Source organism: Pseudopipra pipra, chromosome 16 (genome assembly GCF_036250125.1).
Source record: "Pseudopipra pipra isolate bDixPip1 chromosome 16, bDixPip1.hap1, whole genome shotgun sequence".
Taxonomy (NCBI): domain Eukaryota; kingdom Metazoa; phylum Chordata; class Aves; order Passeriformes; family Pipridae; genus Pseudopipra; species Pseudopipra pipra.
Window position 1 is genome coordinate 15812494 of NC_087564.1, and position 21192 is coordinate 15833685.

At 60.9% G+C, this 21192-nt stretch overlaps 4 protein-coding genes across 9 annotated transcripts; 1 reads left to right on the forward strand and 3 right to left on the reverse strand.

Annotated features, from left to right (window-relative positions):
- Positions 1-580: 580 nt before the first annotated feature.
- LOC135423323 (hexosaminidase D-like) lies at positions 581-7928 on the reverse strand. Of its 5 annotated transcripts, none has more exons than XM_064673434.1 (15): positions 7381-7928; positions 4388-4593; positions 4100-4196; positions 3731-3968; positions 3515-3624; positions 3126-3213; positions 2881-3045; positions 2611-2794; positions 2318-2389; positions 2006-2210; positions 1824-1906; positions 1535-1613; positions 1243-1344; positions 1020-1109; positions 581-914 (listed from the first exon to the last, which is right to left on the reverse strand). In XM_064673434.1, the coding sequence occupies exons 3-15, from the start codon at positions 4192-4194 to the stop codon at positions 731-733; spliced, it is 1695 nt and encodes a 564-aa protein (XP_064529504.1). In that variant the 5' UTR covers positions 4195-4196; positions 4388-4593; positions 7381-7928; the 3' UTR covers positions 581-730. The 5 variants fall into 5 exon arrangements, with proteins under 5 accessions (XP_064529504.1, XP_064529503.1, XP_064529505.1 ...); XM_064673433.1 differs by having other exon boundaries at positions 4388-4596; XM_064673435.1 differs by lacking the exon at positions 4388-4593 and having other exon boundaries at positions 7381-7402.
- A 445-nt stretch (positions 7929-8373) lies between these two features.
- Positions 8374-12838, forward strand: MLST8 (MTOR associated protein, LST8 homolog). 2 transcript variants are annotated; one of them, XM_064673443.1, is made up of 8 exons: positions 8384-8623; positions 8700-8751; positions 8849-9011; positions 9108-9183; positions 10943-11095; positions 11175-11299; positions 11739-11902; positions 12377-12838. In XM_064673443.1, the coding sequence occupies exons 1-8, from the start codon at positions 8495-8497 to the stop codon at positions 12493-12495; spliced, it is 981 nt and encodes a 326-aa protein (XP_064529513.1). In that variant the 5' UTR covers positions 8384-8494; the 3' UTR covers positions 12496-12838. The 2 variants fall into 2 exon arrangements, with proteins under 2 accessions (XP_064529514.1, XP_064529513.1); XM_064673444.1 differs by lacking the exons at positions 11739-11902; positions 12377-12838 and adding an exon at positions 11409-11689 and having other exon boundaries at positions 8374-8623.
- Positions 12839-12871: 33 nt separating this feature from the next.
- Positions 12872-17500, reverse strand: BRICD5 (BRICHOS domain containing 5). Its single transcript, XM_064673446.1, is given in 7 exon segments — positions 12872-13348; positions 13851-14004; positions 14456-14563; positions 14841-14993; positions 15425-15554; positions 17049-17089; positions 17091-17500. Coding segments are annotated over 7 exon segments (798 nt in total). The 5' UTR covers positions 17208-17500; the 3' UTR covers positions 12872-13253.
- A 189-nt stretch (positions 17501-17689) lies between these two features.
- PGP (phosphoglycolate phosphatase) lies at positions 17690-21008 on the reverse strand. Its single transcript, XM_064673445.1, has 2 exons — positions 20356-21008; positions 17690-19764 (listed from the first exon to the last, which is right to left on the reverse strand). Exons 1-2 carry the CDS (start codon positions 20987-20989, stop codon positions 19439-19441), a joined length of 960 nt encoding a protein of 319 aa, XP_064529515.1. The 5' UTR covers positions 20990-21008; the 3' UTR covers positions 17690-19438.
- Between the last annotated feature and the right edge of the window lie 184 nt (positions 21009-21192).

Consider the following 21192-nt stretch of genomic DNA (forward strand, 5'->3'; position numbering starts at 1 on the left):
CTCGTCCCACGCAGAGATCCCCACGCATCCCCCCCCAGCTGCCTTTCCGATGGGAATGGAGTGCACTGAGGCCCCTGCCTGGGTGCAGGAGGCAGCAGGGGTCTGGGAACACATGGGGCCCTGGGCCGTGGATTAATGGAGAGGAGGGAAGAGATGAAGGCAGGGTTTGGAGGATGGCTTGGCTCAGGACACTCACCTCCCTCCCAATGACCAGGGATTCATGGTGGCTGAAAGCTGACACAGGGGTGGGGAGCGGGTGCTGGTGGGAGCCTGACAGGGCCCCTGCACAGCCCCCTGTCACTGCCCCATCCCGGGTTCCAGCCCTCTCCCTGTGCCATGCAGCACCCAGCCCCAGCACCGAGCTGGATCCCATCCTGCAGGGAGGGCATGGCCACCCTTGAGGCCAGCACGAGGTGTCCCCATGAGCTCTGTCACGCTCTGCCCTGAGGCTTGCCTACCCCTCCAGCTCCAGCAGAGACTGGGGCCCAGGACAGACCTCAACCCTCCACACCAGCCCCAGCTCCCCCTCCCTGCATGGGGGCCACGACACAGAGCCATGGCCCCTCCAGCACCAGCAGCATCTATGAAAATACTTTATTGTGGAGCTGGGTGTGCAGGGCTCTGTACAGCGCGAGCGGCGGCGGCAGCGCCGTCACCAGCAAACAGACACACGGTGCTGGCCCCCGAAGACCAGCCAGGGGGGCAGTGAGAGCTGGGGGGGCTGCAGCCCCTACGTGGCCTTGGGCCGGCCGTTGAGGCGGATGATGGCCCGGTAGTCCCGCACCAGGTCCCGCAGCTGGTCCAGGTAGGGGTTGACATTCTCCTCCATCCACTCCTCCACCGTGTCTGGGAAGTAGACCCTCTCCAGCTGGGCACGCAGGTCACGGACGAAGCTCTCCCAGTCCTCATGGAGCCTGGTGGGGGGGACAGCAGGGGTCCAGCTCCCTTCTGTGAGCCTGGGACCCCTTCCAGCCCTGCAGAGGCACCCGGGGGGGCTCCCAGCCCCCAGCACCACATACTTCAGCACCTTGCTGCCGAAGCTCTCCATGTTGCGGGGGTTCCCAAAGTGGTGCTTCCGATGGTAGGGGCTGAACCAGCCCTTGATGGCACTGGGGAGGTATGAGGGAGTGGGGGGCACAGGGGCCAGGGATGGGGAGCTGCATGTCAGGCAGGTCCCCTCCCACGGAAAAACTCTCGTGTTCCAGCCCTGTGGCCCAAGCCACCAATCCCGCTGCCTGTTACCTCTCCTCCTGCAGAGCCTTCAGGATGCTCTCCCTCAGGTGGCCATTAACCTGCTCCACCATGTGGTAGACCTCCACACCAGGGAACGCTCCCCTGCCCTCGCTGGAGAAGGGGAGGCCAAGGTGAGACCCCAGAATGTGGGATGCACTGGGCTGGGTGAACCCCAGCACTCTGCGTGGCTGGAGGGTGCCCACCCTCAGCCCAGAAGGGTCTGGTACTGAGGAATTTGGGTGACCAACTCCCTGGTCCCCTCCAGTGCATCCCTTCTGATGCAATTGGGGTGGTCACGCACCAGGTGCTCTGCTCCAGCTGCACACTCTCCAAGCCCAGCACATCCAGGACCTTCCTCTTTGCCTCTTCCGTGAAGCCCCCTGGGAAGGGTGAGGAGAGGGACAAAAAGGCTTGGGCCACCCCGCAATCAGGCTCACCCCTGGCTTCACCACACCCCAAAACTGGAGAGACTGAAGCTCTTCCTCCCCTGCCTCCCATCTCCCCCCTGTCCCCTTCCCGGCAGGCCAGGCTCTGGCAGGTGGTGGGAGGTGGGGGTGAGCCTGGCTGTGCCGGCAGGGCCGCTGGCTCACCGTTCACCAGGGTCTGCAGGCAGATGGCCAGCGAGGGGATGCCGACGGGCAGCAGCTCACAGAGCACCGAGTAGTGATCGTACCTGCAGGGTGGGGACAGCCACGCCGTCGCCTCCTGCACTGCTGCCAGCGTGGCTGTGTGGGCACCGGGGTGGCAGGGAGGGGGTTCTGGTGCCCCTCACCTCTGCCAGCCAGTGAGCACGATGCCCTGGAAGCGCAGCGGGGCCAGCCGTGGCAGGGCCTGCATCACCTTCAGCCAGCTCAGGTGGTTTTTCAGGTGGTAGCTCAGGGGGGTCCAGGTCTGCGCCGGCCCCGTGGTGCCCTTGAAGGCGCTGGCGAACCAAACTGCCTTGAAGCCACTCTCTGCATACTTGGTGAGGAACGGCTCTGCAGTGGGACAGGCATGAGCCATCAGTGCCACTGTGCCCAGGAGGCTGTGGGGAGCTGGGGGCAGATCCCCCCACCATCCCCAGGAGCCTGGCGCGTCACCTTACCAATCTGCTCAGCCTCGAAGTCGGGTGCGTAGAACCACACCACGGGTGAGACGTGCTTCGCTATCCCAGACTCTGCAGGGAGAGCAAGACGGGGACACTGGCACTGGTGCCAGCAGCAGGAGCATGCCTGGGACTCCTCAGCCCAAGACCCACATTCCCACAGGGCTAGGCATGGGTTCCTGCCAGCACCAGGCATGACACGTGCCAGGGCAGCCACGTGAACAGGCACTGCCGAGACACAGGACAGACCTCGGCTGACACCCGAGACACCACTGCCGTCCCCGTCCCCTCACCCCGCAGGGCTCCCACGCTGATCTTCCTCAGCATGTCGTCCCACATGAGCACCCGCAGCCCCCAGTACTGCGCAGAGAGGAAGCCCAACACCTCCTTGATGTGCTTCAGGAACATGGTCCCCACATCGCCCTTGTTGCGGCTCATCCAGTTCTTGGAGTCCATCCCCTCCCCGAGATGGAAAACCTGGACTTGGGGGAAGGGGGATGCTCAGCACTCCTGGGAGCACCCCTGGGGCGAGGGCTGGGGTCCCTGCACAGCCCACTGCCCACCTCATCCGCGCCGATGTGGATCCAGGTGGAGCGCCTGTGCTTCTCGATCACCTGTGTCAAGATGCTCCTGAGCAGGGCCAGGGTGTTGGGGACGTGGGGGTTGAAGCTGTTGGGGAAGCGCTCGACCTCCCGCAGGTGCTGGTACTTCTCGTGCTTGAGGATGAACTGCAGGAAGGAGCCATCAGGGGGGTTTCCAGGGGAACCCCCTGTGATTTGGGATGGGGAGCAGGACTGGGACCCCCTACCTCCACATGGCCAAAGGTCTGCACCAGGGGGACCACCTCCAGCTTGTGTTGCTCCGCCAGCTGCTGGATCCGCTCAATGTCCTCCTCGCTGGGAGGGCAGGGACAGGCTCACCAGGGGATGCCAGGGCAGAGGGCAGAGCTTGGGGAACTTCCCCTCCTCCTCTGGCACCCTGCCCATATAGCCCCCACCACCCCACACATGTGTGGACTTTACTAAGGGGCACAAATATTGTCCCAGCAGGGCAGGAAGCCGGTCTGCCGGCGGCACAGCCTGGCACTCCGACCATGGTTATCGCAGGCACAGGGCCAGGTGGGTCACACCCAGCCCTGGCACAGTGGGACCCACCGGGGCCGCCCCGCCGGGCAGCTCAGCACACAGCCCTGCTCACCTGTAAGCGTACGGGGACCTGAGGACTTCCAGCTCCCCCTTGAAGGGGAACATGTCCTCGTACTCGATGAGGATGCCGTTGGCTCCCAGCTGGGACAGGAAGGGGAACACCTGCAGGGTGGGCAGGGTGGGCTCAGCAGTGGGGACAGCATGCAGGTTGAGCCCCCCCCAACACATCCCTCCTTGGTACCTTCTCCCTGCCACTGGGCATCCTCACCTGCTCCAGGTAGGAGACCCTGGGCGCAGCTCCCTTGAGGTCCAAGTGGACCAGCCTCATCTCGGTGGCACTGACATCCCTGGGGACCTGCTGCCCAGGCTCTTGCCTCAGGGCCGTTATCTTCGCCTCAGGGAGCTCCAGAACCTGGCTCTGGGGGATGACATCCTGGACGATGTCACCTGTGTCCCCCCAGAACCCACTGTCCTTGCTGACGTGCTTGTGCAGCTCCAGGGTAAAGCTGCAGGGAGTGGAGCAGGGATGGGATGACACAGGGCACTAGCTGCCCCCCAGCACCAGGCACTTACCTGGGCATGACCCAGGGGCTCCCCACAGACCCCCAAACACCCTGGGATCCTGCTGTCACCTCACCTGTCACGGAAGAGGAACTTGATGCCGGCCAAGGCGATGAGGAGCAGCACGACAAGGCGCAGCAGGTTCAGGCGGTGGCTCCGCTGGAAGGCCATCTCTGGGGACACACACAGGGTCCAGCAGTGGCCAGAGGGACCCCAAGCACAGGTGACCCTGCACAGCCCCACGTACCGTGTCCTGCTCCCGACCAGGGTAGCACAAGACCCAGAGAAAGGTGCCATGGGGGGAACCCCTCCATCACTCTGGTCCCCATCAGGGACGTGCACAGCGGTGCCCTGTCCCTCCTACCTTGTGTGCCCCAGCGTGGGGCCAGCGGCTGGATCAGCCTCTCCCTCTGCCTGCAAGGGCGTGGCCAGTGCCAGAGCAAACAGGGCGGTGCTGCAGGGCAGGTCCTCCACGGGGATCCCCTCAGGCTGCAGGGTCACCCCTGAGACAGGGGCTGTGTCACAGGGCGGCAGGGTGGGGTGGCATCAGGGGGTGGGCACGGCACAGCCCTGCTGATGGAGGAGAGGTGATTGGGGACCACTCGGGCACACGCCAGCACTGGGCTGCTCCAAGGACAGCACCGGCACAGCCATGGGCACTGGCAGGGTGAGGGTGGCAGCCTGGACCCCCTTGGCACCCACAGGGGCCATGTGGGAAACCTTGCTGTGTCCAGTTAAAGCAGTGCTCGATCCCTGACAGGACACAGGACAGGCCGTGCAGGCTGCAGGGATGAGCTCATGTCACAGAGGTGTCACAATTAAGATGAATAAATTTCATTTGACATATTTTCTTTGTAAACTAATTTTGAGAACTCCTGAGACAAGGAGTTCAACTCAGATGAAAGTGAGCCCAAATCAAAGCAGCCTCCATGGAGCAGGAGGTGGCAGCTGCCCCATCCTTATCTCCCACAGCCACAGCTTGAGGGACAGCACAGAATTCCATATCCAATGGCACATGACCAGCCCCAATTCCCAGACTGCCTACAGTGTCCCACACAGGGGCACTGTGGCTGCAGCAGGAGATGCTCAGCCAGGCCAGACCCTGGTGAGTGCAGCACTGGGGACACTGCTGTCACTGGGGCACCACTCCCGCCAGCCCCAGGAGCCACCAGCCTCTGCAGCCCCAACACAAACCCTGGAAAAACACCACAGCACCCCGTGTCCTCTGCTCCCACAGTCCCCTCAGGCTCCTCCTCACCCGCAGCCCTGTTCCCAGGTGAGGAGGGACCCTCGGTGATGCCAGCTCCTACCCCAGGAGCCCAGAGCTGCCCTCCTGTGGGCAGCACATCTCCCAGGGCCCTGCAGCACAACAGGCAGGAGGCAGCACAGATTCTCCCGGGAGCCGCACACAAGCATCATTTCCGCCCTTTCCCCCCCTCTTTTATTTTCCAGTCCTGCTGTATTTGTTGAGGCAGGGACGGGGCAGTGCATCCACCCCCAGCCCCTCGGGGGCAGGAGCCTGCTTTTGGGGAGCAGGCTGTTCCCTGCACTCCCGTCCCTGCATGGACAAGGTACCTCATGGCACTGCACCTCCTGTGCTCCAGGGGATAAGTGTGGTACCCACTTCCTGCCCTGCCCAGGATGCTCCTGGCAGCTCCAGCACAGCCCAGCAGGGATGTGCCAGGCTGGGGATAGCTGCCAGCCTGGGGGTCACCCCAAGTGCACAGGAAAGCACAGAGGGGACACGGGAGGGGGGGTCAGTGGCCCTGTGGTGCATGGCACGGGGAGCCCAGCACCCAGGAAGGCCATAAATATGCCAAGTGCTAATGGGGCTGTCATGGGAACACAGCGCCTGACCGGAACAGGGATAAATATTTAGACAGATGCTGTCAGCTTGCCAGGATTTGGCGTTTTTAATGTACGTTATGTTATTTAAATAGGGCAGGTTCCCAGGGTCTGCGTTCCCAGGCAGTCAGGGGGGAGGGATGAGTACTGGCCAGAGTGGGGGGGCAGCACCAAGGGGTGATGGGGGCAGCCAGGACACCACATCCCTGTGCCATTGGGAGATCCCTTGGCAGCGAGGGCTCAGCTGATGGATGCTGCCCCTCTAACCCGACATCTCGCCGCTAGCACCCACTATATTTATTAATCTTCGGCTGCCAACGCTTTGGGGATGGCACTGGCACAGTCCCCGGGAGGCTCGGGAGAGCCCACGGCTCCTCACAACCGGCCAGTCTGACTCAACACCCTCATGGTGATGGGGTGAGGAGGGGCCAGACCCTCGCCCCCCTCCCTGCCTCCATACAGCCCATGTGGGTTTTGCTTCCAGCTCCCCAAATCCAGCCCAGCTCCCCACCTACCTGCCTGAGCCCCAAGCCCTGAGGAAGATGGAAGCAAACCCAAACCCGCACATGGAGAGTGCCAGGCCATGGGGAGGATGGAGGCGAGTGCCCCGGGGTGGCAGGTGCCACTGCTGCCCGCTGGGTACCTGCAGGTGCCACTGCAGCCCACGGACCAGCAGTGAGGGGTTCGGGTGCCACTCAGCTGCCCAGCGCTCCAGTGTTCCCACTGTTTCCGTGCCAAACCCTCGCTCCCTCCACACACATGACAGTGCGGCTGTGGGAGGAGTGACACTGCTCCATGTACACTTGTGTGCACACACATGTGCACACTCACACACGTGCACACTCACACGTGTGCACACACACATGTGCACACTCACACGTGTGCACACACACATGTGCACACTCACACGTGTGCACACACACATGTGCACATGCTCAGGTGCTTCCAGAGCATTCCATGGTCAGCCTGGCCAAGGCCATTCTGTATTCCCAGCCTGTGCCACCCCACAGGATGAGCTGCCCCTCCCCAGAGGCCACGGCGCTGCAGCCCCACAACCCGGGGCTCCTGCGAGGAGAGGCTGTGGACTCCCCTTGGGGCTACAGCCCCTTGGCAGCAGGAGGGGCTGTTCCCCCAGTCCCCGGGCAGAGCTGGCCCCTGTCCCACCCCGCATCCCCCCAGGACACTGAGACACCCCCTGGGCCTTTCCGCACCCCCCCCAGCCCTCTGTGCTGTGGGGCACTACCTGCACCCTGCAAACCTGATACACCCCACAATGCCCACACCAAGGGCATCCATTGGGCATTCCCGTGCCCTACGTTACCCTCCAAGCTCTGCTCGGCATCCCGGCAATCCCCACAAGCATCCCTGCAATCGCCCCGAGCATCCCTGCATCCCCCCGGCTATGCCTGCATCCTTCCCGAGCATCACCGCTCCCCGCCGCGGCCACGGGCATCCCCGCATCCCCCCGGCCTCCTCGCGGCCCCGAGCATCCCGCGCTGTCCCGGCTCTTACCGGCAGGTGCGGGGCGGCCGCGGGCACCGCCGGGAGCGGGCGCGAGCACGGGGACGGGCACGGGGACGGGCACGGGGACGGGCACGGGGACGGGCACGGGCACGGGCACGGCCGCCGCCGCCGCTCTTAAAGGGCCCTGTGCCCGCCGGTGCGGCAGGAGAGAAGGGGTGGCGGGGCCTCAGCAGCCGCCGCACCCAGCGGGGACCGTGCCCACGACCCCGCACGGGGGGACCACCGGCAGCGCGAGGAGCCGCCGCCCGCCCTGCCCGGGGCCGCACCGGCACAACGGGCGGCTCCGCTGTGTGCCCGCTGTGAGCTCGCTGTGTGCCCTCTGAGAGCCCACTGTGAGCCCACTGTGAGCCCGCTGTGTGCCCGCTGGGAGCCCCGTGCCCGGCTCCCATTGCCCGTCCGGTGCCCGGTGCTTGGTGCCCGTTGCGTGTCCAGTGCCCGCCTCGCCCCGCAGTGCCCGGTGTGCTCTCCGTGTGTGCCTGGTGTGTGTCCCGTCTGTGCTCCGTGCCCATTGGGTACCCCGAGTGCAGTGTGTGCCCCATGCCCGGTGTGTCCCATGCCCAGTATATGTCCCACGCCCAGCGTGTACCCGGTTCCCTGTGTGTCCCATCTCCCGTATCCCACATCACATATCCCACATCACATATCCCATATCCCATACCCCACATCCCCTATCCCAAATCCCACCCCCCCATATCCCCTATTCCACGCCCCATATCCCACATCCCGTTCCCTCTCCCCCCCATCACTGCGCCCCCTGGCGCGGGCTCTGGAAGCTGCTCCCCCCCCCCCCTCCCCCGTGCTCCGTGGTCTCACCTTACCCCCCTCCCTCCGCCCCGCCCATGGTATGTCCCACCGCCCCGCTCCCGCGCATGCGCACCCCGCCTGTGGCGGCCCGGGCCTGTTCCGCGCGCATGCGCAGAGCCGGGAGCCGGGAGGGACCCGGGAGCACCGGGAGCACCGGGAAGGGGGAGCGGGGGCGGGCAGGGAAGGGAAGGGAGCGGGGGGAGCTCCGCCGCTGTGAGAGACACCCCGCCGGTCTGAGCGCCGCGGCGGCACCGGGATCGCGAGTGCGGGGGGCCTGAGCGGGCCCCGCGGCGGCAGCATGAACGCGGCCCAGGGCACGGTGGGCAGCGACCCCGTCATCCTGGCCACGGCCGGCTACGACCACACCGTGCGGTTCTGGCAGGCGCACAGCGGCATCTGCACCCGCACGGTGCAGCACCAGGACTCCGTATCCTTCCCGGGGCTCGGGGCGCCGCGGGGCGGGCCCGGCTGATGCTCCGTACCGACCTTAACGGCGCCCGCAGCAGGTGAACGCCCTGGAGATCACGCCGGACCGCAGCATGATCGCAGCCGCAGGTGAGCACGCCCGTCCCGCCGGGCACGCCGGGCACACCGGGCACACCGGGCACACCGGGCACGGGGACGGCGCCCACGCCCTGCCCGGTGCTTGCAGGGTACCAGCACATCCGCATGTACGACCTCAACTCCAACAACCCCAACCCCGTCATCAACTACGACGGCGTGAGCAAGAACATCACGTCGGTGGGGTTCCACGAGGACGGGCGCTGGATGTACACGGGCGGCGAGGACTGCATGGCCCGCATCTGGGACCTCAGGTGGGCACGGCGGGCTCCCCTCCTCCAGCAGTGTCCTGGGGCTGCGGGGCTGATCCCAGGCTCCCAAACATGCCCCTTCCTCACCGGCTGTTGCAGGTCCCGGAACCTCCAGTGCCAGCGCATTTTCCAGGTGAACGCTCCCATCAACTGTGTCTGCCTGCACCCCAACCAGGTGAGCAAACTGGCTCCTTCCGTGGGCTCCCAGCACACTGAATCCTGTGGAAGGGATCTTCAAGTTCACCTTGTTCCAACTCCCTGCCATGGACACCTTCTGCTATCCCAGGTTGCTCAAGCCCCGTCCTGCCTGGCCTCAGACACTTCCAAGGATGGGGCAGCCACAGCTCCTCTGGACAAGTTGTTATGTGGCTCCTCTGGATAAATCTGAGGGGCTGCAGAGTTGTATCTCAGCAGAAGATTTTGGGAGGGTGGCTGGGGTGGGTGACCTTCCTGGTGGCACAGACCCATGGCCTCTTGGTGGCACTGCAGGACGGGCAGCAGCCTCCTTCCCACCCCCCATCTGCCCCCTGCCTGGCCAAGCTGCTGGTGCCAGGAGCTTTGGGTGGCACTGCTGGCAAGAAAAAGCATCTCAGGGCCCACAGCCACGATTCCCATCAAGTTTGGTTGAGATCTACCAGTGAGTTCAGCAGCTGTTGCTGAGCAGAGGGAGGGCTGGGGCTTGGAATGAGGCTGAAGGGAATGTGGTGCATTAGCAGGGAAATCAATAGGGATCATTGCAGTGCTAATGACTCTGCTGGGCTGCAGGGCTGTGGGTTTGCCTGCAGACAGGGCAGCGCAGACCTTTGTAAAGTGCTGAGTAATGGAAGTGTTCCTTTGCATTTCATTTGGCAAAGGTTTAATTTTGCAAATCGAGAATTTCAGACCAGATTTGAGATCAGTTATTTAGACCGGACTTTACCCAAATGCTCCTGTGGTATCAGTGCTGTGAAAATACGTTATTGTAAAAAAAAGTATTGCTGCACATAGGTCTCAGATGGGAAATAATCACTGACCATAATGCTGCTGAGGTGCAGAGTGTTGGTTTGTGAGCAGAACGTGGTTAATTAGTCCAAAGGTGGCAGCATTTCTTCAGATAGGTCCATGGCTCTGCAATTCCCTCTGCAGAGATGCTGCTCCAGTTATCCCAGATTCCTCATGGCCTGGGTAAATCATGATGGCTTTAGGAATTGCACTTTACACCTGCTAAGAGGGGCTGAGGATTAAGGGGCCCAGAAAAGGCTTCTGTGCAGTCAGGTAAATATATCAGTGATGTTTGTCTTCCTCAAAAACAAGGCTGTGCTCCCAGGCCCAGGATTAGCTGTGCCTGATGACCTGATCTCCTCTAGGGATTCTGCTGGAGCTGTGGGCAGTGCAGGGCTGTCCATAAAGCCCTGCCTGAGTGGAGGGATGCCAGCATTGTCTTCTGCTCTGAGTGTGGGATCAGAGCCAGGACTCTGCCCTTCAGCTGGCTCTTGTCCTTCCCCTGAGAAGGCGTGAGAGAGAGAAAAAAGCCACTCCAGGTTGTGTTTTTCAGGTATCTATGTGCTCTTGAGTGCTTCAGTTGTTCACTGGCCAACCTGCATCTAAATGCTTCCTCTCAGATGTGCTGAAAATCACTTGGCTCCTGTAGATTTTGTTTGGAGCTGTAGGTGTGCAACAGCTCTGGAATTCAGGCAGCTGCTGTGTGCTCTGGGCTTTAGAAAATTAACAAACACTTCTGGGAAGAGAAACAGCCTTTTGCAGAGTGTAACAGGAGTCAGGACTTGGCTTGCTCTCCGTGCAGCCACTGTGTGGAACAGCTCTGTGCTGGCGAAAAAGGAGGCAGAACAGGACCCCGATGCTTCAAAGCAGAGCAGGACTCCCCGTGGTGCTGCACGGGCACGATCAGGGTGTCAGCTCAGGGCTGCTGCTCACGGGGGGCTGTTCTCTTGCAGGCAGAGCTGATCGTGGGTGACCAGAGCGGTGCCATCCACATCTGGGACCTGAAGACCGACCACAACGAGCAGCTCATCCCGGAGCCCGAGGTGTCGGTGAATTCTGTGCACATCGACCCCGACGCCAGCTACATGGCTGCTGTGAACAGCTCGGTGAGCTGGGGGGCCGAGGGGCGGCTCGGGGAGATCCAGGCTGGCTTTGGGGGGCACAGATCCCACTGTCTCTCCGCAGGGAAACTGCTACGTGTGGAACCTGACGGGCGGCATCGGCGAGGAGGTGACGCAGCTGATCCCCAAGACCAAGATCCCGGCACACAATCGCTACGCCCTGCAGTGCAAGTTCAGCCCCGACTCCACGTGAGTGTGGGCAGCCCTCTCCTCCCTCCCATGGGAAACATGGGCCTTCCCGGGCAGGCAGAGCCCAGCTGTGCCCCCAGCTGTGGCTGATGCTGGCTCCACGCTGCAGGGCCCCAGGGAGGAGGCAGGGGATGTGTCACCACGGGGTTACTCTCAGTCGTGTCCCACTCGTGCTCCCTGAGCTCAGCAAGGTTTGCAGCCACGAGCTGTTCCTGCAGCTGGGATCCCACTGCTGATCTCCAGGAGCAGAGTGTGAGCTCCTTCCTGGAGTCTGTTCAGCTGAAATCTCATAAATCAGACAATACAGGTGTAAGGAGATGTGAGTGAGTGCAGTGAAGGCAGGTCTCCATGCCATCACTGGCCAGGCCCATGGTGACCAGAGGCCTGTAGGTACACAGTGTGACTGACAAGGTCACCCTCACATGGCTCCTCCTTGCAGGCTCTTGGCTACCTGTTCTGCAGATCAGACTTGCAAGATCTGGAGGACTTCAAACTTCTCTCTGATGACAGAGCTGAGCATTAAGAGCAACAACCCCGGGGAGACGTCTCGGGGCTGGATGTGGGACTGTGCCTTCTCCGGGGACTCCCAGTACATTGTCACAGGTGAGGCACCTGGGCCGTGCCAGGGCCCTGCACCAGCACAGGGCCAGCCAGTTCCTGTGGCTGGGACATTGCCAGACTTGGGCATGGGTGTGGGTGGGGTGGGAGCACCCAGGCTCACCCCCCAGCACGTTCTGCTGAACTCCCTGGAGCATTCTGCCTGTGCTGCAAGAGACACCTGTTTAAACCAGAGAGGGGGTCTCCAGGTTGCAGGTGGTCTCACCTGGGATCAGTGCTGCTCTCAGTGTGCAGCGTGGCTGTCCCTTCAAAACAAACCTGTGGTGATTTCCACAGTCAATGCTCTTTATTAAAATCCCAGTTAATACAGAAATGCACTGAGCTGCTCTGCCTTGCTGCTCATCACCAGCCCTAAGGATGGTGGTGAGTAAAGCAAGAGGAAACTATTTCTAATAATAATAGTAAAAGAAGAAGTTTAAAATGTAATGATATACATAATTTTTTCACTCTTTGTTTCAGCCTCCTCTGATAACCTGGCCAGACTGTGGTGTGTGGAGACAGGAGAGATCAAGAGGGAGTACAGTGGCCACCAGAAAGCTGTGGTCTGCCTTGCCTTCAACGACAGCGTGTTGGGATAACGGGCACGTGTGGGAAGGAGAGGAGCTCTGTGTTTCCCCTTGCCTTGCAGTGACAAGGACCCTCTCCAGAGCCAGGACATGCACTGTGCCTGTCCCCTCCCTGATGGAGAGGGCTTGGGCTCTGGCAGAAGCAGCTGCAGCTGCCTGGGGTGAGACCAGGCTTCAGCTCTGAGCAGGACATTGCTGAAATGTGTGTGGCCTCTAAGGGAGGGAATGGGACAGGGAGACACGATCCCACTGCAGGGAGACAGGTACAGTTGAGCTGTGGCATCAGCTGCTGACAGCTTGGTATGTTCTTGTACCCCAAAGTGGGAGAAAAATAAAAATGAGACTTTCTAAGGAATGGAAGAGGCTGAGCAAAGAGGAAAGGCAGCTCTTGTCTTGGTTTGCAATCCCTTTATTCAAAGTGTTTCACAAAGTGACTTGGAGAGCTGCTCTCCTAAAGCCAACCACCCCAACAAATGTAACCACCTTGTGCTGAGCAGGGCATGGAGCCCCAGAACACCAGCTACTCCCTGGGATTCCTCTAGGCCTGGGGCTCCTAATTGCTATGGACATGGCAGCCCTGGGGCAGAGCTGCAGGGACTGTCTGTGCTGACAGTGCTGAGCAGAGGCCTCTTGTTTCTCTAAACCCTCCTGAGGTGCAGCATGAAATCAGCAGGAGGCTCTGGGGATGGTGTGGGTGTTACCTTCCTTGTGGAAATCAGAGGCTTTTCAGGAATCCAGTTCAAGTATGTAGGGTGGCCACAGCTCAGCACTTACTCAGGGAGGTAATAGAAGCAGATAGAGACACAGATGTTGCTTGGAAAGCAGATGTCAATGCACAGGTAGATCAGCCGCTGCCTCCCAGGACCTGCCAACAAGCAAGGACAGGAGCAGGTGAGAGGAATGCTTGGATGCTGCAGACTCCCTGGGGAGCCAAGCAAGTGGAAAGCCTCAGGGAACGACCTTCCTCATTAAAGCTGGAGCAAGACAGAGCAGACTGACAGCTCGGCAGGCTGCTTGTGGTGAGGATGAAGGTGACAAGGATGAAGGCAGCAGTGTCCCAGGGGACAGCTCTGTGTGCTGGCTGTGCTGTGCAGTCAGGCTGTGCTGCCTGGCTGTGCTATGCAGTCAGGCTGTGCTGCCCGGAGTGGGGGCTCGGAGCCCATCCCAGCCAGGGCAGGGTGTGGGTACGAGCCAGCACAGGGGGATGGTGAACAATGGTTTGATTTTGCACTAGAGGTCACCTGTCCCTGTCCTGGGTCTTGGCAGCCTGTCCTGGGATGCATCAGCTTTTGTGCAGCAGAGCCTGATCCTCTTAGAGGTGTGAGAAAAGCTTGTGTTTCCCCTGCCAAGGGGACTGTCCCACTTACCCTGCCCTCTGCGGACCCAGAAGATGGACGTGTGTTCACACAGGCTCTGCACAGCCTCCCCCAGGCCCTTGGGCTCCACCTGCTCCCCCGGCAGGATGCCCAGGAACTCCCGGTAGTACTTGGTCTGGTTGCTGTGACGGAGCAGCTGCTCGGCCTGAAAGAAACATCCCTGTTAAATCCTCCCAAGGCACTTTGTCCATCCAGCTCCACAGACCTGCTCTGCCCTCCAGGGTACCCTGGCAGTGGTCTGTACCCTGGCAGCCGGGCAGGTTTCTCCTGCCAGCTGCCCTGTCCCACAGGAGTGGGGATATGGATAAGCCCGGGAGCTGCTGCTCTGAGCTTACCCAGAGCCCAACCTGGTGGGCACAGCCCTGCTCCTGTGCCAGCCCCCCTGGCAGGAATTGCAGAGAACAGGGGGCTGACACTGCTCCCCTCGGCTGGGAGAGCCCCTGCCCTCCTCCAGCCATGCCTGGGGTGCTGGTGTGGGGAGTCACCCCTGCAAATCCACACAGGAGAGGGCCTTCAGTGAGCCAGGACCCTGATCAAAGGCCAGTCCATCCCCCATCCCCACAACTGCCCCTGCCATGGCCACAGCAGCTGCTCACCCTCTGCTCAGACATGTTGAGAGCTGCCTGCAGGGTTTGCAGGTCCCAGGGGTCCATCCTCCTCAGGTAGCACGTGCTTTGCTCCACGGGCTTGTAGCACACGTAGCCCTGCCAGACAGACAGCCCTCAGAGTGGGCAGGGCATTCCTCGTCTCCCCTGCATTGTCTTTCCTGACTAAAGGTGCAGAGAAAGGCACCAAGCAAGAGCTGGTGGGTGTTCTTGCTGGCCCACGCCTCCTGCTCCCACTGCAGCAGCCTGGGCTGCTCTCCTCACCCCCCCCCAGCCCAGGCACTGCTCTGCTCACCCCCCCAACCCCAGGCACTGCTCTGCTCACCCCCCCAGCTCAGGCACTGCTCTGCTCACCCCCCCCAGCCCAGGCACTCACGTTCCTGCTGTCGTACAGCACCACGGCGCTGAGGTTGCTCTGCGAGGTGACATAGTAGGTGACAGTGCTCCTGGACTTGTCCACCAAGGCTGTCTGATTCCTCAGAGGGTCCTGCTGGCCCTGCAGTGTCAGTCGGACGAGCTGGGAGCCAGCCTGGGCACAAGGAGCAGAAAGGCAGCACCCACCAGCAGCTGCTCGTGCACAGCATCTCCCACCAACATCCCCCCCTGGGCCCTGTGCTGGTCCCTGCTGCTTGCCTGGAGGATTTAGGAATGGAGAGAAGGAAGCTCTGACCCACAGGAAGGATGATCTGTGACAGGCTGATCTCCATCATGCAGGGCTGGGGAGAGGCACCAGTGCCCCTCATGCCAAAGGCACCAGGTGCTGGAGGACAGGGCCAGGGGACTCCCAGCCACTGCCACAGCCCTGCCTGCAGCCTGCTGGCACCTTCCTGCCTCCTCCAGGATGGGATCCAGCCAAAACCAGCCCTGATCTCACCCCGCTCATCCCTCCTGGGAACTGCTTCCCACACGACCCAGGGCCGTGGGCAGGAGGAGCTTCCTGCCTGGATCAGGATCCCTTACCTGGGCAAAGCTGGGGGACAAGCTGAGAACCCCCACGACACTGATGCCAACAACTGCAAAAAATATCAAGGCAATGGACAGGGTGATCCAGAAGGTCCTGGGGGGAGCTGGGAATCGTGCTGTGGCCCTCCTGTCCTGGGAACCGGGCAGAGGAAGGAGGAACAGGAATTAAAATTGACCCTTCTGCCAATTCTTCATCATCAAACACACTTCCTGCTCATGACACAAATCCTTGTGCAAACTGGTTGCAGTGCAGAACAGCCAAACCATCACAGCACCTGGAATAATGGAGCTTTCATCCCACAGTGCTGGAATTCCAGATCCCACATCCCAGGAACCAGCACTGCCACAGCCAGAGAAGCTGCAACACCCCCAGGGCAGGGCTGGAGCGGCAGCTTTCCACACACAGGGAACCACAAATTAAATTATTTTGGTTTACAGCAGAAGTCCCAGAGGAGCCACCAGCACTGGAATCAGACCCCATGTGGAATGATCCTGCTTCCATGCCCCTCCCTGTGTTTGGTCATGTTGAATTTTCTTGCTAAGTTGTTCTCCATGAGACCAAGCAAAAGAGCTCAGCAGTCCTGTGACGCTTCCATTGGCTCTATTAATTTACTTTAATTCTTATGTTAAAGCAATTAAATTTAACTTCATGGTACATAACAGGATTTTTACAAAGCAGAAAATGTGCTTTCAATAATCTCAAACACAAGCCACACTTAAAAAAATTAACATGTTTCTCAGTTCTCTGAAGGACAGAGAAATTCAATCCATGCCCAGGGTTAGATGTGCTCCAACTGCACAAGCTCATCCAGCTTTGGGGCAGTTACAGATCTTGACTGGAAATAGAGAACTTCCAGATTATTCCCCCAGAAAAGCAGTGAGTTAAAACTGCACATATCTGAAATCCTATTGATTCCAACAGAGCAGAGCCCCAGCCCTGCAGTAACTGGCAGGTTTTCAATGGAATTCCCTCAGGTGGGAAAGGTGCAAATAGAGCAATCCAACAGCTCCCAGCCCTTGGCAGGTCATGGCTCACACTCATCCTGAGTGTCAGACCAGGCTTCCTTGGCACCTCTGACCTGTTACCCAACAGGTTTAACCCCTGTAAGTCCAGGCGCTTCCAACCTATCCAGCTGACAGCCTCACAGGAGCTGAACTGGGAGTGCTGGGGAATGAACAAAACCTTACTAGGATCCAGAGGAATGGTGGGATCTCAGCCACTTCAGAACAGAATCAGGCAAGCACAGAGCAGGGGCTCTGTCTGTGATAGAATCATGGAATCCTGGAATGATTTGGGTTGGAAGGAACCTTAAAGCCCACCAGTCCCACCCCCTGCCATGGGCAGGGACACCTTCCACTAGACCAGGTTGCTCCAAGCCCCATCCAGCCTGGCCTTGGACACTTCCAGGGATGGGGCAGCCACAGCTTCTCTGGGCAACCTGTGCCAGAGCCTCCCCACCCTCACAGGGAAGAGTTTCTTCCCAATATCCCATCTAAGCCTGCCCTCTGGCAGTGGGAAGCCATTCCCCCTTGGCCTGTCACGCCCTTGTCCAAAGTCAAGTCCCAGAGGAAGGACAGAGCCAGCCTTTGCCTGGGATTTGCCAGGAACAGGGATACTCACTGCAGGGGCAGCAGGGCTGGCGCTGTCCCCACCCTCCATCCTCCTCTTCAGGCGAGGACCTGGCTGCTGCTGCCGCTCTGCCTCCTGCCCACGCGCAGACTGGGCATGATCCCGGCTCCAGGCACACCTGGGAAACCTGAACGTGCATCCCCCACACATAAATACCCGTCCCTCACAGCCGAAGGGCCCCGCGGGAGCTGCAGGTGTGCCCGGCGCAGAGCCCAGCGCTGCTGTCAGTGCCCGGCGCGGCCCTTCCGCTGCCCCTGTGGGACCACAATCGGGGGCTTTGTGCGGCCCCGGGGCTGGCAGGGCCAGGGGGGGCTCATTGAGGGATCGGATGGCAGGGGACAGGGGCAGCCTGCCCTTGGCAGCGGCTGCTTCCACGTTTCAGCAGCACTTTGTGCTTCGCTGAGCACCGATGCCGCTGACCCGCCTGCAGCCCTCGCTCAGAGCCAGGGCAGTGTCCAAGGCCAGGCTGGACAGGGCTTGGAGTGACCTGGTCTAGTGGGAGGTGTCGCTGCCCATGGCAGGGGGTGAAATTGTGCGATTTTTAGGGTCCCTTCCAAACTGCATCCCTAACTGCACAGCTGCACCAAAGCTCATGGAGATGAGACCACAAAATGACACAGTACCAGGGAGAGCACGTTTGAGAGTTTAATGGGAATTCAAGTAGAGGATTAAAAACCGTTTGGAAGCTGATAGAGTGTTTTGAAGCACAACTGACAGCGCCACCAGCACATTCCGGCATCCCTGAGTCCAGGCAATGGCTCCCTTGGCCAGAAAGAACCCTCAGCAGGGCAGAGCTGCCAGAGGGAGGCTGGACCTCTCCTGGCCTTTTCCTGACACTAAAAGCACCAGATACAGGGACTGAATCCAAAGACACATGGTTACATCAGACACGACCTGCAGTGAATCCATAATGTTCATTTCCACATTATCCAGATCCAGGGCAAGTTCTCCCTGGGTGAATTCACACAGTCCTTCCAGTTGAGACAGGAGCAGGGAAGAGATCATCCACAGTTCCTGCCACAACTCCAGGTTACAAACAAACACCCTTCTAAAGGATCAGACCCTCCGGACTGCAGAGTTATTGCTGTACAAGCAAGGTGACAAGTTACCAGGCAGGAAATGGCATCAGCACTGCCACAGCTGGACAGCAGGACCCGAAGGAAAACCAGTGCTAAAATTGAACTGTAGATACTGGAATCTATGGAATAGAAGCGTGTTATTTGCATATATAATTTTCAATTAATTCTGTAACGCAAAAGCTTTCACAGTGGGTTCAGCCAGCACAGAATCCCACCTCATGGCTGAGCCCTTTGTCACCCAACCCCACCTGGAGACCAAACTGAAATCATCCCTGAGCAAGCCAGCCCTCCTCACAGCCCCACCGGCCCCCGTGGAAGATCGGCACCTCAGGGTGGGAAGGAAGCACGTACCATTGTCACACACAGGAGCCCCACACCCATCCAGGGACTGAGCAGGATCTGGGGTCTGCAGCTAAAGCCAAAGCAAGCAGCTGTGTTGATGCTGAGGGAAGCACAGAGCTCGGTACGGATCGATCTGGGTATTCCTGGGAAGCAGCAGGAGGGAAGGACAGTCCTGCATGGCTACAGACTCTGCATGTAGGAGAATTATAGCTACTGTCATCAGTAAGTACATTCCTCTCATCCTCCCTCCTGGGAAACAAGATATATTATCATAGACTCTGCTTAAATTTATAATTTAAATATATTTTGCTCTGTTTTTAGGCTCAGGGAGTGCCTGTGTGTATATGTGCTGTACACACACCTGACCCTGGACAGACACAGTGTGCAGCAGCCATGGTTTGGATTCGTGTGGGATCGTCCCCACCTGTGTCACAGGTGCAATTTGCAGTGGTCAAATGAAGGAGACAAATTTGTTTCTGTGACCTGACGTGGGGCTGTGCTCTGGAACACCCCCGAACAGGGGAAAAAGAATCATCCCCAGGGCAAACACCCGCTCCACAAGTGTTTCCAAACACAACCACAGGTCCTGCACATCCCCAGAGTCATTTCCCTGAACGAACTAGGCTGAGCCATGGCCCAGCCTGGCCAGAACACAGCCCTTCTCCTCACATCAACCAGCTCCACTTCCCCAGCCCAGTCCAGAGGACTCTGTGCCATGGAGCATCTCTAACGTTGGAGAGATGTGTTTATAATTAAAACCAGCCCCAAGCCCCCAGCCCTGGGGGCCACTGTAATGCCCCCTTTGTTCCAAAGTGCATTTCAGGAGTGAGATGTAAACAGAATCATACCGAGAGGACAGAGAGGTGAGAAGCTAAGGGTTGCTAACTCCAGGGAGTACCTAGTGAGTAGGTTACTGCCACAGGGCAAGCCCAGGGGCTGTCCCCGGGGCAGGGCTGCCCGTTACTCGCCCAGGGCCGGGAGCAGGTCGGCGATGCTGTCGACGTAGTAGTCGGGCACGAGGCTGTGCCTGGCGGGGCAGTCGCTGTCCAGGTGTGCCTGGACCTCGTCGAGCGCGGTGACGCCGGTGAGGGTGAGCAGCGTGGTGAGCCCGCAGCTGTTCCCCATCAGGATGTCCGTGTCCAGCCGGTCCCCCACCATGATGGTGCGGGCGGGGTCCACCTGGAACTCGCTGGCCACGCAGTCGAACATGAAGCGGTTGGGCTTGCCCACGATGAAGGCCTCGCGCTGCGCCGCCGTCTCCACGGCCTTCACCAGGCAGCCCGTCCCTGGGGACAGCAGCAACAGTCAGGGCCAGCACAGGACTCCCGGCACCCACACCCGCCCAGGGCTCTGGGGACACAACACCTTGGCTTCACAGCCACAGGGACAGGCCAGCCCCGGCAAAGGCGGCACATGAAGCCTCTCGGGAGGCTGCAATTCTGTCCCACACTGAGTCAGAAAAGGAACCACTATTCCCTGAGTAAAGGTTCAGCATGGATTATCCCTCTTTCAGGGGTGCTGTGAGGCAAAGTCCATGCTCTGGGCTGCCACACAGAATCCCAGAATAGTTGGGGTTGGAAGGGACCTCTGGAGACCACCCAGTCCACCCCCCTGCCCAGGCAGGGTCACCTGGAGCAGGTGACACAGGGACTGTCCAGGTGGGTTTGGAATGTCTGCAGAGAGGGAGACTCCACGACCCCCTGGGCAGCTGTTCCAGTGCTCTGCCACCCTCAAGGAAAAGAAGTTCTTCCTCATGTTGAGGTGCAACTCCCTCTTTTATCAACACAGCACTGAGGTGTGATGATTTAGAGCTGAGCACGGAGTCCCGCAGAGCCAGGGGACCGGGACCACCCCCTCCGCCCTCCCACCCCGCGCACCGGGGATGGCGGCGCCGCCCTCCAGCGGTAGCCGGTGATCGCGGTTGGTGCCGACGAGCAGACAGTCGGGGTTCTGCAGCAGGTACCGCAGCGCCTGGCACAGCTTCGCGTAGCTGAAGTGCTCGTCGAAGCCCACGAGCACGGCGCGCACGGCGGGGTCGAGCGGCGCTTTTGCCCAGTCAGCGGGCGCGGGGCCGGGCAGGGCGGCGGGCCCGGGGCCCAGGTGCGGGATGCCCACGGCCTCCAGCTCGGCGGCGAGCGCGGGCCCGCCCAGCACGTAGGCGGCGGCGCCGGGCGGCAGCGCCTGGCGCAGGTAGCGGGCGGCGCAGAAGGCCGAGCCGAAGATGTGGCGGGGCTCGGCGGGCGGGAAGCCGAGGCGCCGCAGCTTCTCGGTGTAGGCCACGCGCGTTCGCCCGCTGTTGTTGGTCACGTAGCACAGCCGCTTGCCCGCCGCCGCCAGCCGGCCCAGCGCGGCGGGCGCGCCGCTGATGGCAGTGTCGCCCCGCCACAGGACGCCGTCGCAGTCGAAGAGCAGCGTGTCGGCGTTGGCGAGCACTGCCCGCGCCGTCTCGCCCTCGAGCCGCCGGCAGAGCCGCGGCCCCGCCGTGCCCGCCGTGCCCGCCGTGCCCGCCATGACCGCCCGCCGCACTCAGCGCCCCGCGCCGCCCATTGGCCGGGCCGCGCCTCGGGCCCGCCCCCCCGGCCTCCCCATTGACTGCGCCCCGCACGGACCGCGTCCCCATTGGACGGCGGTGCCGGCGGCCACGCCCCGCGCCGGAGCCGGTCCCCGCCGCCCCGCCCGCCCATCCCAGCGTCCTACGCTCCCATTGGTCGCTC

Excerpts from the sequence above, each read along its gene's own strand:
- PGP (XM_064673445.1), bottom strand. The coding sequence starts at position 20,989 with ATGGCGGGCACGGCGGGCACGGCGGGCACGGCGGGGCCGCGGCTCTGC. Across the intron at positions 19,765-20,355 it reads GGGCGGCGCCGCCATCCCCG|GGACGGGCTGCCTGGTGAAG; the intron begins GTGCGCGGGGTG and ends TGCTGTCCCCAG.
- MLST8 (XM_064673443.1), top strand. The coding sequence starts at position 8,495 with ATGAACGCGGCCCAGGGCACGGTGGGCAGCGACCCCGTCATCCTGGCC. Across the intron at positions 11,096-11,174 it reads TGGCTGCTGTGAACAGCTCG|GGAAACTGCTACGTGTGGAA; the intron begins GTGAGCTGGGGG and ends GTCTCTCCGCAG. Across the intron at positions 11,300-11,738 it reads AAGTTCAGCCCCGACTCCAC|GCTCTTGGCTACCTGTTCTG; the intron begins GTGAGTGTGGGC and ends TCCTCCTTGCAG.
- LOC135423323 (XM_064673434.1), bottom strand. The coding sequence starts at position 4,194 with ATGGCCTTCCAGCGGAGCCACCGCCTGAACCTGCTGCGCCTTGTCGTG. Across the intron at positions 1,907-2,005 it reads GTGCTCACTGGCTGGCAGAG|GTACGATCACTACTCGGTGC; the intron begins GTGAGGGGCACC and ends CCCACCCTGCAG. Across the intron at positions 1,110-1,242 it reads AAGGCTCTGCAGGAGGAGAG|TGCCATCAAGGGCTGGTTCA; the intron begins GTAACAGGCAGC and ends ATACCTCCCCAG.